This window comes from Tyto alba, unplaced genomic scaffold (genome assembly GCF_018691265.1).
Source record: "Tyto alba isolate M040663 unplaced genomic scaffold, T.alba_DEE_v4.0 Super-Scaffold_40, whole genome shotgun sequence".
In the NCBI taxonomy this organism is placed as follows: domain Eukaryota; kingdom Metazoa; phylum Chordata; class Aves; order Strigiformes; family Tytonidae; genus Tyto; species Tyto alba.
The window spans coordinates 16273995-16289196 of NW_024881316.1; the positions used below are offsets into that span (position 1 = coordinate 16273995).

Here is a 15202-nt window from a genome sequence, read left to right on the forward strand (position 1 = left end):
GAGTACCTTCATAGTTATATATATATACACATAATTTGATTCCTATGTGGTAAAAGAAAAGTTGTAACGGTTAAAGGTCTGTTTGACCTTAGCTGTGACATCCTACATGATGTCCTCTTTAGCTCTGGTACTGCTGTAGTGGTGGCTGCCTGAAGTAGTTGGACTGGTGATGGAGAGCGCTTTAATTATGAAGTCTGGTGGTGGTACAGACGTATCCCAGATAGTGCAGGGTGTGTAGGCTCACCACTACCAGGCTGCACTTTCTCTAACAAGTCTTGCAGCCAGTTGTCAGCTGGCTCACATCCAGAAAACTTTAGTGACTCTACACCACGTTCCCTGTGCTTTTATTTCTAAATTGCAAAGTAAACGGAGGGAGCTGACAGTTTGGGATAAGTCCCCTCTGGAGATCACTAGTGGTCACAGGTGCCGCTGGTGACTACCATGAGGCAGTGTACGTGGTATATGTCACCTTGTTTTAGTGATCCAGCCTAATTTAGTTTTTTTTCAAGATGAAATTGGTCAGGCCCTGGAACAGGTTGCCCAGTGAGGATGTGATGTCTCTGTCCTTGGAGGTGTCCAGGACTCAAGTAGAGCAGGCCCTGTGCAACCTGATCTAACTAGACTTGCAAGGCTCTGGACTAGACATTTCCAAGGTCCTTTCCAACCTCAACCATTCTGTGGTTTTATGATGTGGCACCCTCCGGAGGACACCGAACATTTCCTGATGACTCTCCTTGCACCAGGCTTAGACTGGGGCAGGCTCTGTGTCACCCTCTGGGCATTCCCTTTAACTCATCCCTTGCCACCTAGGGATACTGGCAACGTCCCCAGTCACCCTCTGGTCTTCTTGTGGCACATTATACTTCTGGCTGCTGTTTCTTTGCTGCAAAATTTGTGGTGGGTAGAGGTAATCAGCTGAGGTCTCTGGTGTGGGCAGGAATCTACCACATGGCTGCTGTGATGGTGAGTGGTTGGACTTCATGAGACAGGTGATTCCTTCTGGCCTGGACCCCCAGTGTCCCCTCCCTTCTTCATGTCACATCTGTACAAAGCTGACTGCTGTAAACTCAAAGCTGCTTTCCTAAAATAAATATTAGGATCCTTTTAATGTTCCTGAAATTTCTGCTCTGAGCTGAGACCATGAAAGCACAGATGAGAAAAGATGTGTTGCTTGCATTTCCATCCCAGCCCAAGCATGACATCGTGGATGAAAGAAGAACCAGGGCAGATATAAGGGGATATCTAGGAGGGTTGAGGATTTGGGAAAGGCAGGGGATTAAGAATAGAATGCAGAGGTTAGGAGGAGCCTGGGACTGAACAGTGAGTGCAGCAGGAGTGGGACGAGCTGTGCAATGAGCTCAGAGCCCAGAGCCAGCCAGGACCGGGTGTGTGACCAGATACCCTCCTGCAGAGCCAGCAGTGCCAGCGGGGCAGAGCCTTGCTCTCAGCTGCTGAACAGAGTCAAACCCGTCTGTCAGCAGATAGTTTTAAAACTTGCTTGCAAAGTGCTCTATGCCTTTCTAGTATCAAACTGCCTCGAGGCTGACAACCTGCTATTGCTATCAATTATTTTGTTAACTCAGAGTGCAGACTTTTATGCAGGCAATGTAAAGGATCTGAACTCTTCCAACAATCTCCCTACATGCCAATATAATGCCACATCATTACATTTCGATGGTGGATATCCATTTTAGTGTTTGTCATTGTGTATGCAGTTTCCTCTTTTTAAAGAACACGTAGCTCTACCAGAACAGTTATTAGGATTTCAGAGGACATGGTAAGTAGAGTAAGCAGAACATTTGTCTGCTCAATGCATGGGATCTTTTGTAATTGCATAATCAAACACAAGTTTTGTACAGAAACTTCTCCTCTGACACTGGAAAAGTAAAACCATATTGAGATGCATTGGCTTTGCACACAGGAGGCAACAATTTCTCTTTAGGACCCCGACTTCATCTTTTGGAAAGTATTTAGTAAATGAGGTAGGGGAATATAAAAAGGGAGAGGATGATTAAGGCTGGTATGTTTCCCTGGAAAATGTGACTCTACCCCTGTTGAGTTTGTGTGATGGATTTCCTACATGGTGCTAGTTAAGTCATGTGAAGCTAATTTACATGGGTTGTGAAAGTTTTTCTCTCTAAGACTTATTCTCATTTTGGAGAGCTTGTTGAAGATCTGCGCTCTGATGTGCAGGAGTCTGGAGCATCCACTCCTGGGCTGGAGGCAAATGAGGCTGTGATCTGAGCACATGAGGCACCCACCTTGTAGAGCTCCGAAAACCACATCTTAGTATCACAGAATCATAGAATAGTTTGGGTTGGAAGGGACCTGAAAGTCCATCTAGTTCCAACCCCCCTGCCACGGGCAGGGACACTTTCCACCAGCCCAGGTTGCTCCAAGCCCCGTCCAACCTGGCCTTGAACCCTTCCAGGGAGGGGACAGCCACAGTTTTTCTGGGCAACCTGTGCCAGTGCCTCGCCACTCTCACAGTGATGAATTTCTTCCTTATATCTAATCTAAATCTACCCCTTTCAGTTTAAAACCATTACCCCTTGTCCTATCACTACAGGTCGTGATAGAGAGTCCCTCCCCAGCTTTCCTGCAAGTCCCCTATAAGTACTATAAGGCTGCTATAAGGTCTATACATCCTATGTACTCCACAGCAGGTGTCACAACCAAAACCCTAGTAGCTTTGTGCTTCTACCTCCCACCCAGAAATCAGTAATTCTGCTCTCAGCAGAGTCTGAAGAGTGTGTGTTAGGGCCTTGAAAAAAAGAGCATAAAATCAATCATTAAGCACCTGCTTTTCAGAGGAACACTGTCCAGCCTGTATGCTGAATGAGGTGAGGTTCCTAAGGAAAAATAATGACAGAACACAACATTAGGTAGTTTCTCAGAAACGTAAACACACACTAGCCCATTTTTGTGGGTAAGAATATTTGACATGATATGCTTTCAGTGGGTTTGCATGTTTTCTTCTTAAGAAAAGAGGAAGGTGAACAGGAAGGGGAAGAGGAAAGAAAGGTAAAGGAGAAGGAGAAAGAGAAGGGAAAGGCAAGAGTGGTTTCTAGTTCTCCTTGTAAAGACTGAAAAGGTGACCGTGGGCAATCCAGGGTAATTAGGCAAATGGAAGGAATCCCCAAATTCTTTTACGTTGGTTTGGGAACAAAAGGGCTTATTTAGGACTTCTTTAATGCAGGGAGCCAGCAGAATGGGTGCTTTTCGGACCTCATGCAGATTCTCAGCCTTACTACTACGCATGAATTTCCAAAACCAAATACGCATGTATATTAAATCCACGGATTTAAAAATGTATATTAAATGCATGTATATTAAATCCATGGATCCATTAAATCATGCATCCATGCCTTTATCAACTGATCTTAAGATCAGCCAGTGCTTACCAACAGTAGGACTGTCACTTCCAACAGCAGGAAGACAAGAGAAAAGCAACGGGAACTTCTCTCAAGTCAGAGGAATGAACTGGCAGCTCGGACAGGGAAGCATCTTTTGTGCATCCCAGTTCAGTTCAGCGAAAGCCATTCACGAGCGTTCTCTGCGATCAAACTATTATTTCTTAATCGTTAACCTGTAAACCGTAAGCCCGGCGGGGGCTGTCAATGATAAACCCGGGGCAAGCGGCGCCGGGGGGGGAAGCGCTGCCAGAACCGACCCACCGAGCCCCTTCCACCCCCTTCTTTCCCAGCCCTCCTGCCCCGCCGAGGCGCGGCGGCGGCTCCACCCCTTCCCCCTGCCCCGGGAGGGACCGCACAATGCCGTGGGCCCCCCCCCCAACCCCCGGAGCCCCCCCCCGGCCCCGCGGCGGGGCGCAGCCGTCACCTTGCAGGACGCGGGGGACACGGTGGCAGCGACTTGAGGGCGCCTTCCCTCCGGCGGAGGGGCTCAGCCGGCGGGGGGACGGTCCTGCTGCAAAATTCTCCTCTTCTATTAGTTTTTTGGTAGCTTTAAAAAAAAAAAAAAAAAAAAAAAAAAAAAAAGTCTAATTGTGAGGTAAGATAATTCCGATTTTTTTTTTTTTTAATTATTATTATTTTTAATTTGATTGTTCTTGTACATGCGCACTGCACTGGTTTAACTGAGCGTACTGGGCATAAGCCTAGGCGCCGGCGGGAGGCTGGAGCAGGGTGTGCGGCCGGGGGGAAGGTCCCGGGGGGGTCCCGGGGGGAACCCCGCTCCCGCCGCCGCGGCTCCGGCTCCGGCTCCGGCTCCGGGCGGGCTGGACGGGGCAGAGCTGCGCTAAGGCGCCCGCACGGCCCCGAGCTGGTTTTAATATTTGGCTGGAGCCCGGGAAGGTGTACCTGGCGGGGGGTGTGCTGCGGGGCTCCCCCGCCCGGACAGCGCACCGAGGGGTCAGGGGAGGATAGCCGCAGCTCCGAGACAGGTTTGGCCAAAATCAGCTCTCGGCTGGGCACTACTGCTTCTTTTCTCACAGATGCTGTTTGCATGCTTTCTGGTCGTCCCCCTTCCCCTCCTCTGACCTGCGAAATTAACGTGGATATCTTTATTGGGGGGGTGGGGGTGGGCTGGCAAAAAAATGCCTGTCCGACTGTAATACTGTTTCATAGCCTGAACGGGTTTTGGTCGTGTTTTGATGTTAAAGATCTTTGGTGCTTTGCTTATGTGAACAAGGTGCTGGAAAGGTGGTGGGACACTGAATCTAATAGGCGTTCTTCTTCCAAAATACCGCCTTTAGTCACTGTTCGGTTGAAGTAAGAGAGTTTCAACACAAATGAACTATTTCAGAAAACTGGATTTTCCTTTTTACAAAATCAGTGTTTGAAAAAAAAAAAGAGGAGGAAAAATTATTGTAGAAGACAGGCAACATGTCCTCCTAAGTAAAGAAAATGTTTTCTTTCTTTCAGTGTGATTTGGGAACTGTCATGTAGTTTTGAAGTAGCAAGAATATTAATTTGCTTTTGATATAATTTGATACAGTCACTTCTCAAAAGTTAATTCAGCAGTGGAGAATATGTAGTCTTTTACACTTCAACTTCGTATAATAGGTAGCCACAAAACTTTGTCTTTAGAGTTACTAGAACTGGTAGCTATTTTTTTTTACAAACTTTTATTTATTTTCAGAGTTTACCTGGTGATAAACTGAACAGCAATTTGGGAAGTCCTGTAGCAAGGTCATTCAAACTTTGTTTCTGTTCCTTGCCTTTAAAGTTTAATGGATAGAAAGGAGAAATTAACACAGATGTTCTTTTTCTTGCCATGGGATCTGACCTCATTTACATTTTTCTTCTCTCAGTTGAGATGGATATGAGGGAAGGACTGAAACTGATGATTTGAAAGTGTTACCTAATTTTGAATTGCCCAACTTGAGTGTTAGGCCTGATTGTTTTGTTTCTTAGAGAGCCTGACCACCTTTTGGCTGTCTCTGATTTTAGCTGAAATTGTAAGTTCTCAGAATCAGTGAAATTCAGCCTCTGGGTATCTCAGCCTGACCCCAAACACTGAAGCACTCAGAAATAGTCCTGACATGTGGAGGATTTCCCAGCGGCTGTGGAAATAATCTTCAAAATCAGCTGTTGTACATTAAACAGGAAAAAAAAGAATGAAGAGGGAACTCCTTTATTAAGTTAAACCACCTCTTGCTGGTTTTCATTGTCCCAGGATTCTAACAAGCAGCCTCTCACATCGCTTAATGGGCAGCAGCTTTCTAGCTACCACTAGGAAGTTGTCCAGTCTCTCTAACTCTGCATATGCAGTAGCAAACTCTTTAGGGTGGAAGTGGAAAGTCAAGCTTGCGAAGGCATTTGCTTTCCCAGTGTTTCCTTGGGATTGCTGTGAGTGGCAGAAACGCAGTGGCCCCTCAGGGAGGAAGCAGCCTTCATCAGCTGTCAGTCAGCTCATCCTTAACGCGCTTCTCTTAACCCCCACTTACTGGCTGTCCACAAAATAGGATAGAGGTCATTACCACCCATCACAACCAACTTTTTGGAATGGAACTTAAATGGCAAAATAAGGTATGTCTGAGATGGCTTTGTGCTAGAGCAGCAACGAGGAGGTCTGTGGCCCTCCAGGCTGTGTACGAACTCAGTTAAAAGGTCCTCCAGAGACTCTGCCTGCTTCCCTCCTTCCCATCCTCTTCCTTCTACCTGCTGTTCCTCCTGATGCTCTTGACTTGATAGCTGGGGAAATAGCTCTTCACCTCTCTTCAGAATGTCTTCCACATTAGCCCTGCCTGCGAGTGCTTCATTAAACACCAGGAGACACCTTGGGAAGCTTGGCTTAGCCTGTTTACAAAGCATGGAGCTAAACCAGGCCAACGCAGCTGCAATGTGGTGCCAAAATGTTGACACTCATGCAGATCTTGGGGGAAGCTCATGTGCTTTCGGGACATCCTCTGGCTTGCCCTGCCTTACCAGGGTTTCCTCGTGTAGGCAAGTGCTCATTTCTGCGCTGGAGATGGAAAAGGCCACACAAGCATTTGTGATGTTTTCTGATCTTGATGGAAGTACAAATGGAAAGGGCAATGCAAACACTGGTATAATTGTCAATAAATGTTTTGGGGGCTTTTCACTTTTGCATGCTCTGTTTAAAACATTCTGAAGTGAATACTTTTTTGAGGGGAGAGGTGGGGTTTTGGAAATCACTGAGCATCTTTCTTCTGATAACTGAAACTTCTTCATATTTTCTCAACATATTGTAAGCCACTTTGGAGAATGGCTTCTCATATCAGCCATCAGTGCTAAGCAAGGTTTTTATGGTTCCCAGTTTGCTAGATTTATTGTGTTTCAAATGTAGTCATGAAGTTTATGATCCTTCAGAAGGAAAAAAAATGTCTACTGACGAATATTTGTAATTTCTTTTGCAAATGTGGACAAGAACTAATGTTTGATTTTAGCTAAGGTCTTGCTGCTGCTACTGCTTTCACCATTTACAAATAAAATAAATCCCATCTAAAATCCAGTAATGCCCATTGGAGCTCTTCTGGTATGAAACTATTGCAGTGTCTTTCAAAAACATGAAAACACTATTTTCCAGCTGTAAGTTATAATTCATGTTGAAGTCTTGCTCTGGTCTGAGAAGAGGCGCTGTGAAAACGGTACTGGTGGAGTTCCTCCTTTGCATCTCAGTGACTGAACTTGACATATGCAGAAATAAAACAGTAAAAACAATGGATGTGGTTAGGCAAAGTCTGTAGCTTTACTGATTCAATTAATTGATCAGCCTTAAAGAGAATGTTAAACCACCCGGATAGCTAACCAGCAGACTCCAGCAAGAAGCCCTTCAACCACTCTGCATTTCTCATTGGAAGCAGGAGATATAGCCACCCATGTCCTCTGTCACTTGTCCTTCAGGGCAGACTCAGGGACTTAATTCCAACAGACCAGAGCCCTGCCTGTGTTGGATACCTCTTCCCAACACACCCAATGTACTGTTTTACAGACTGTGTCTATGCCATAATCCAGAACTTTCTCTCACAAATACACTGACACAGTAACTAGACTTTCTGGCAGTTGGCATGTAGCTGAGTGTGGTGGTGGTGGTAAAGTATGATGGTGGACAGGTTTGGTTTAAGGAAAATTGCCATCCAAACCTGAAGGGATGATTAGCCTCAGTCTGAGCAAGGCAGTCAGAACTGGTCAGACGAAGCAAAGGAATATAACCGTAATAAAGGAAATGAAGCCACATCCCTGGAGGATAGGGTTCAACAGCTATCAGCATCCCATTGTGCTTCTGATGATCAATCCAAGGCTTGGAGGAGAGAAGGGGAAGCAGAAAGACTTTGTACAGCGAAATACTTAGGCACCTGACCCAAAGGAAGGAGGACGGGGAGGGCCTGGTTGCTGCCCATCCACTCCCACCTTCCTCCTCACTGGCCGCTTCCAGCACACCATTCATGAAGGAGGTTAAAACTAAATCCGTAGTTGCTCTTCCTTCACTTCGGTGTCTGCCTGCTCTGCAAGCTGAGATCGGTTGTGGAAAGTCTTCACGCTCCTGGCTCCCTGGCATGGGTGCCCACGGGCCCCCCCTCCTGCTGCCCTGGCGCTGCCCGGTGTGGCTGTGAACAGCTAACGCTGCAGTCTGTGGAGGGATGCAGGAGGCACAGCTCCCTGATGCGGCAGGGACCACGCGAGGTTGCATCAGTAGCTTTTGTAGTCCGGTGTCCTGCCCTGTGCCTGTCAGGCATCATCCCTTGTGGTACAAAATCAGGGAACAGCGTTGTCTTGGAGTGTTTTTTTTTTTTTTTTTAACTGAGGTGGTTAACAGTTTGCACATATTCATACCTAAGGGTTTGCTATTTTATTTATCCAGTGTACTGCAAGGGGGACTGCAATCGACTTCAACGCTGAACAGCTGTAGGGGATCTGTTCTTCACAGACCAGGGGGAGGACAGACAGCAAGGAGAGGGAGAGACCACCTGGGTCTCCCATGGCAACAGAAGACCATGTATTCGGGGAATGACTCAGGCTGCATGTTTTGACATGATATGTGTGGTAAACTGTGGGGAAAACAGGTGCTGCACCTGAGCAGTGCTGTCCACAGAGAAGCAGGCACTACAGTCCCCCTCTCCACAGGGAGCTGGAGCACATCTGCCTGTTTCCCTGCTGTGGTCCAGATGCTGAGCCCCTGATCTTTATTGATGAATTCAGATTATCCAGTTGTATTCAAATATTTCTCCTCATCTCTAAAAAAAACCCAAAGACAGTAAATACAGGGACTGGACTGCAGGTACCAAATTGTTGGCTTGCCAGTGCTTTGGCTCTATCTAGCCCCACATTTCATTATTGTTTTGTTTTGGTTTTCTTTTCTTGCTCATTTTGACCCTGAATGCAGGTGCTTTCAACCTCTACAATCCAGAGTGCAGTTGCTCTGGACAACACATTGAAGACAGACATACTGTGAGTCTGAAGGGCTTTTAGTGTTGCATTGGAGCCCATGCAGGTCTGCATTACTTGGCAAGCATTAGCAGCAGCAGTCAGATGAGAAGCTTGGTAATAAATCAGCTGTGAGGGTCAAGAGCAGACATCACCTTGCAGTCCTGCTGAAATTCCAGTTTAACCACTGAGGTCTGAGAGTTGTACAAGGATGGAAAAGCAGGAGCAAGCTTAAACTCAGTTTTATTTTAGTGTTTAAAAGTAATGCTGAAGGTGTCAATTTTGTTTATTACTTTGACATCTGCACAGATATGTATGCTGCCTTCCCATACAGCCCTCACAGAACCAGATTTTAGAAGCAGTTTCCCTGGACATGGGAAACAGAAATATTGTCAAGTATCTTCTGTGAAAGTTCACTTGTCAAATCTTAGGCAGCCTAGTTTCACCGTGTGAAAGCTGAGAAAGGATAAAATGCTGCACGGTGCCTCCCACCTTGTTCAGTATGGACATGTTAGCAAATTCACCTCCATGTATTGGCACAGTTACAGTGTTTTATTTTTGTTTTTCCCAGGGGGGCCAGGCCAGTTATGCCCCAATGCTGGCTCTCCCGCTAGGTACAGCAAGGCAGTGACAGTGCTAAAGTTCTTTCTTCTCCTGTTGCTCAGTCTTATCCCTGGGATTTCTTTGTCTCAGTTTATCAGTTATTTGGTGTTTTTTCAGTGGCTTTCTCAGCCGTGTTTCCCAGTAGACTCACAGGTAGTCATGGGGCCATGTGGGGCCAGTGAATTGATTTGCATTCTGCTTAGCAGCCTGGCTGGTGTGTACCACCTGTAGCAACTGCTGGGTGAAAATTACATATGCCCTTTATGAACAGCCTAGGAATTTAAAATCATAGGCAGTATTCTGAGGATCTCTAGATAGAAACAAAAGAAAATTCTGTCTTCTGTTTTTTGAATTTAAAGGAGTCACCTTAAAATTTTTCTGTGGGACAAGGGAGACTGGAAACGTTCTCTGTTTTGAAGATCTCATGTTCTCATATATACGTTCATGGCTTTGGGAGATGAGTCATTTAGAGCACCACCAGGTTAGGGCACACTGTCCTTTCATGGCAAATAATATTTTGCGGAAGGATGCATATTATTTCTTTAAAAATGTAGAGTGGAGGAGATGAGGGAGAGTTCTTGGCAGAAACTTTTGCATGAAGCAGTGTGATAGAGCAGCCAGGGAATAAATTGCATGCTAATAAAGTTCCTTCTTCAGTGTGAAAAGTGCATGCTTTGTGAGTGGCAGCGGGTCTTTTTTTACCTTTTGACATTCTAACTTGACCCATAATGAGGCATCCACCAGCACGCCTTTTCAGTCCTTTCCAAAGAGCTGCCAAAACTAAAGAGATTTTTTTGAGAATAATCTGTGACCCAGCAAGGTTGGCTGTAAGTTTTGTTTGTTTTTCTCTCTCCTGCTGGTTCCTACTATTCTCTTACTCCCACATCCTATCCGACTCTTGTTTTCAAATGCATTCTTCAGCCTTCTCCTTCCCTACCTACTGCATCCTGTGTTCTGCTTTCTGACTTCCTTCTCTTTTCTTATAGCTTTTCTTTCCAGTTCCTGTTCGTTCTGGTCCCTAAGGAGCAAGGAGTGAAATATTAACAGTTGCTGGAGGACCAAGTTAATATGGCTGTTGTTATGAGTTTAGAGTTCAGGTGAGGGCTCCAGGAGACATCCTTTGTGCACAACATTGTGCCCTGGAGCTCTTTGCAGCACTTCATTGCAGAGAGGAATGTGTATCTGTGCTTCACACACTAGCAGATACAGTCCAGCATTTAAGATGAAAATACTGATACAAATCGATCTCTGCTAAGCTGTGGATGTTCCAGTTATTGCAAGTTAGTTAACAGGTGGTAAATTGCCCTGTTATTACCTCTTCACTGCGTGTCTCAGTTACAAAGAAGTTGAAAAGCTTTAGACATAGGTCAAGCAAAGCAAGTGAATTTGAATCATCACACATGTCTTTATAGGGAATATGGGGGTTACAGGTACTTTAACAGTAGTTTGAAAAACCCTGTAATTTCACAGTAAATTCAGCATACATATCCGTGTCTTTTCTAAGCCCTACTGCTGCTTTTATGACAAGGCTCTTACATTAGTAGGGGATATATCCCTGTGTCATCTGTATTTCTTTGTCAGTTGAGTGAGGATCACCATCCTCATAAATCTGTGTTTATAATATGTGCAGGAACTTCCCATGCTGATGTCAACATATCCTGAATATAAATCACAGATATAAAATACTTATATTACTAATAATTTCTCCATTGAAATGTTGCATGGGTAAGGTTGGCAAATGTAGGTCTTTATTACCTTTCCGAAGATACCCCTAGTTTGTGTATTATGAGCTTTTGTATTGTCTGAAAGTACAGCTTTACAGACTATATAAAGAGCAGCATTTTCCAGCTGAGGGTAGCTGTAGCCAAAGGTTTCATTAGTCTGACCCTTGCAGTCTACGAAATCTACTATTTTAAATGGAAATGTGCCTGGAAGAAGAAACTATTTAACATAATAGTTACTGTGCTGGCAAATTTATCTTCCTGCTTATTTCTTATGCCTGTGATGCCCAGATGGTTATCAGTTGTGTGCTAATGTAATCTTCTGTCCTGCTGGTTTATTTATAACCAGAATTGATCTATTTATGTGTGGCTGCACATAGCAATTTTTGATTTTTTGTCATATTTTACACAATTTTGTGTATGCAAGACATAAGGAGGAATCCACTTTGCAAAACAAGTTTGGTATAAATGGATTGGTGAGTAGGTATACCTGTACCTGTCCTGTTGGGATATTATATACTTTTACCAACATCGTCTTAACAGAGAAATAAATGTAAATGAATTAAAACCTGATGTATTTGTTATCTATACATGTATAAAATTTCACTGCTTTTCAGATTTATAGATCATTTTATATAGTTTTAAGTTAACTTTTGTAATTTAAAATATTTGGTTTGGGAACGTAACTGATGTAAGCATTTCTTGGAACACTACATAGGTTATTAATGGAAAAAATGATTGATAAAATGAAGGCAGTTTAAAAAATGGAGAAATACACACACACACACATATATATATATATAGTATTTTTCAGTTTAACACGTCTTCTAAATTGTTTCAGGTTGAAGAAACTTCTTGAGCAGGAGAAGATCTATCAAGCCCGGAAGGAGAAGGAACATACAAAGAGACTCAATAAACTAAGAGAAGAACTAGTTAAGCTCAAATCATTTGCACTCATGCTGGTGGATGAAAGACAAATGCATATTGAACAACTTGGTCAACAAAGCCAGAAAATACAGGACTTAAACCACAAACTAAAGGAAGAAGAAGAGAAGCTTAAAATTATTAGTGCAAAAACAAAAGAAGATGGACAAAAACTGATGAAGTTAGAGGCAGAACTTGAACACAAAACATCATCATTGTCTCAAGAACATGAGGAGATGACTGCTAAACTGGCTAATCAAGAGTCACATAATAGACAGTTAAGGCTTAAGCTAGTGGGGTTGACTCGCAGAATAGAGGAGCTAGAAGAAACGAACAAAAATCTTCAAAAAGCTGAGGAGGAACTTCAAGAACTAAGAGACAAAATAGCGAAAGGGGAATGTGGGAACTCTAGCTTAATGGCAGAAGTGGAAAACCTCCGCAAGCGTGTGCTTGAAATGGAGGGGAAAGATGAAGAGATCACAAAAACCGAGTCCCAGTGTAAAGAGCTGAAAAATAAACTGCAAGAGGAAGAGCACCATAGCAAAGAGTTGAAACTTGAAGTGGAAAAATTGCAGAAAAGAATGTCAGAACTAGAGAAGTTGGAAGAGGCTTTCAGTAAAAGTAAGTCTGAATGCACCCAGTTACACTTAAACTTGGAGAAAGAAAAGAACTTGACTAAGGATTTGATAAATGAGTTGGAAGTGGTGAAGACTCGAGTGAAAGACCTTGAGGCATCAGAAAACAAGTTGGAAAAGGCTGAACTAAGCTTAAAAGATGACCTTACAAAGTTGAAGTCATTTACTGTAATGTTGGTTGATGAACGAAAAAATATGATGGAAAAAATAAAGCAGGAGGAAAAAAAGGTTGAGTGTCTAAACAAGAATTTTAAAGTTGAACAAGGGAAAGTTATGGATGTAACAGAGAAACTGATAGAAGAAAGTAAGAAATTCTTGAAACTGAAGTCTGAAATGGAGGAAAAAGTGTCCAGTTTGACAAAGGAAAGGGATGAGTTAATTGGCAAACTGAGAAATGAAGAAGAAAAATCCTCTGAACTAAGCTGTAGAGTTGACCTGTTAAAGAAAAGAATTGATGGTATGGAGGAAGTAGAAAGAGAAATTACAAGAGGTCGAACCAGGAAAGGACCAGAGCATGGTTGTCACGAGGACAACAAGATTAAAGAACTTACTGTTGAAATTGAAAGACTGAAAAAACGTCTCAAACAATTGGAAGTGGTTGAAGGAGATTTGATGAAGACAGAAGATGAATATGATCAGCTAGAGCAGAAATTTAGAACGGAGCAGGATAAAGCTAACTTTCTTTCTCAACAGCTGGAGGAGATGAAACTCCAGATTGCCAAAACCAAAGCAATAGAAAAAGGTGAAGCAGTGAGCCAGGAGGCAGAGCTGAGGCACAGGTTTCGTCTGGAAGAGGCCAAAAGCAGAGATTTGAAAGCAGAAGTTCAAGCTCTTAAGGAAAAAATCCATGAGCTGATGAATAAAGAAGACCAGCTTTCTCAGCTCCAAGTCGATTATTCGGTTCTGCAGCAAAGGTTTATGGAAGAAGAAAATAAAAACAAGAGCATGGGGCAGGAAGTTCTGAACCTAACAAGAGAGCTGGAGCTTTCTAAGCGTTACAGCCGTGCACTGAGGCCTAGCATAAATGGACGAAGAATGGTCGATGTTCCCGTGACATCCACTGGCGTGCAAACAGATGCTGTAAGCAGTGAAGCAGCAGAAGAAGAAACTCCAGCAGTGTTTATAAGGAAATCCTTCCAGGAGGAGAATCACATCATGAGCAATCTGCGACAGGTAGGTCTGAAAAAACCCATGGAGCGTTCTTCAGTGCTCGAGAGATATCCTCCAGCAGCAAATGAACTTGCAATGAGGAAATCTTGGATACCATGGATAAGAAAGAGGGAAACTGGGGCTCAGACAACTCCTGATAAAGGAGCCCGAACGCACAGTAGTCCAGCACATCCCGGAGAGGTTGTCCTTTCACCAAAGCAGGGTCAGCCTCTTCATATTCGGGTGACACCAGACCATGAGAACAGCACAGCTACTTTGGAGATAACCAGTCCAACCTCAGAGGAATTTTTTTCAAGTACCACTGTCATTCCTACTTTGGGAAATCAGAAGCCACGAATAACCATCATTCCTTCTCCAAACGTTATGCCACAAAAAGGAAAAGGTAGTGAAAGTCCCATGGGCCCAGATCGTTCTATGTCTCCAGTCACTATAACAACATTCTCCAGGGAAAAGTCCCCAGAGGGAGGGAGAGCACCTTTCTCTGACAGACCTGCATCGCCAATTCAGATTATGACAGTATCAACATCCGCAGCACCAGCAGAAATCTCTGTCTCTCCGCAGTCACAGGATATGACCATGGGAAGGGCTGTCTTCAAAGTAACACCAGAAAAACAAACCGTCCCAACTCCAATCCGCAAGTACAATGCCAACGCCAACATTATTACAACAGAAGACAACAAAATCCACATCCACTTAGGTTCCCAGTTTAAACGCTCTCCCAGTGCTGTACCTGATGGTGCAAGTCCTGTGATAACAGTCAGACCGATGAACATAGCAGCAGAGAAAGAAGTTGTGACTGGTACCGTCCTTCGATCACCCCGGAACAACCTGTCCTCGCGACCTGCAGCAAGCAAGGTGACAAGCACTATCACTATAACGCCTGCTACAACGTCTTCCACTCGAGGAACACAATCAGTGGTAAGCAGCATAGTCTCATGGTGTAGTCTTCATGGTAAGGAGAAGGGCAACCGTAGTTTGGATTTGAGACACCACCACAGAAAATGGGTGGCATGAGGAGAAACTCTTGGCTTCCCTGCATTTGTTTCAGGTACAAGCTTAACTATAAAATCAGAATTTGCCTGATTCATATATTTTTGTACCAGTGTTGGACACTGCTGTACCTTTGGCATTATTTCTCAAAGGAATAACTTTCTAAGGAAGTCCCTTCAAAGTTCCTTTAAAGTTATTTTCATAATGGCAGTCCTGTAAAATTGCAAGTGAGAGAGAGAGACGGACAAGGAATGATGGAAATCACAGATCAAGAAACCGTATTTTTATTGTTGGTGAGAACAATTTCTGA

General features: G+C 44.0%; 1 protein-coding gene across 6 annotated transcripts in view; it reads left to right on the forward strand.

Moving 5' to 3' along the window:
• The window catches only part of FILIP1 (filamin A interacting protein 1), a 111721-nt gene that overhangs the window by 79623 nt on the left and 16896 nt on the right, over positions 1 to 15202 (forward strand). For 4 of the 6 annotated variants that reach the window (XM_042803535.1, XM_042803532.1, XM_042803533.1 and 1 more), the window contains one exon: positions 12015 to 14820. In XM_042803535.1, the coding sequence (XP_042659469.1) occupies positions 12015 to 14820 (2806 nt within the window). Of the gene's footprint in view, positions 1 to 4004; positions 4012 to 4307; positions 4403 to 12014; positions 14821 to 15202 lie in introns of those variants that run through there. The other 2 variants (XM_042803536.1, XM_033002832.2) reach the window with 2 other exon arrangements.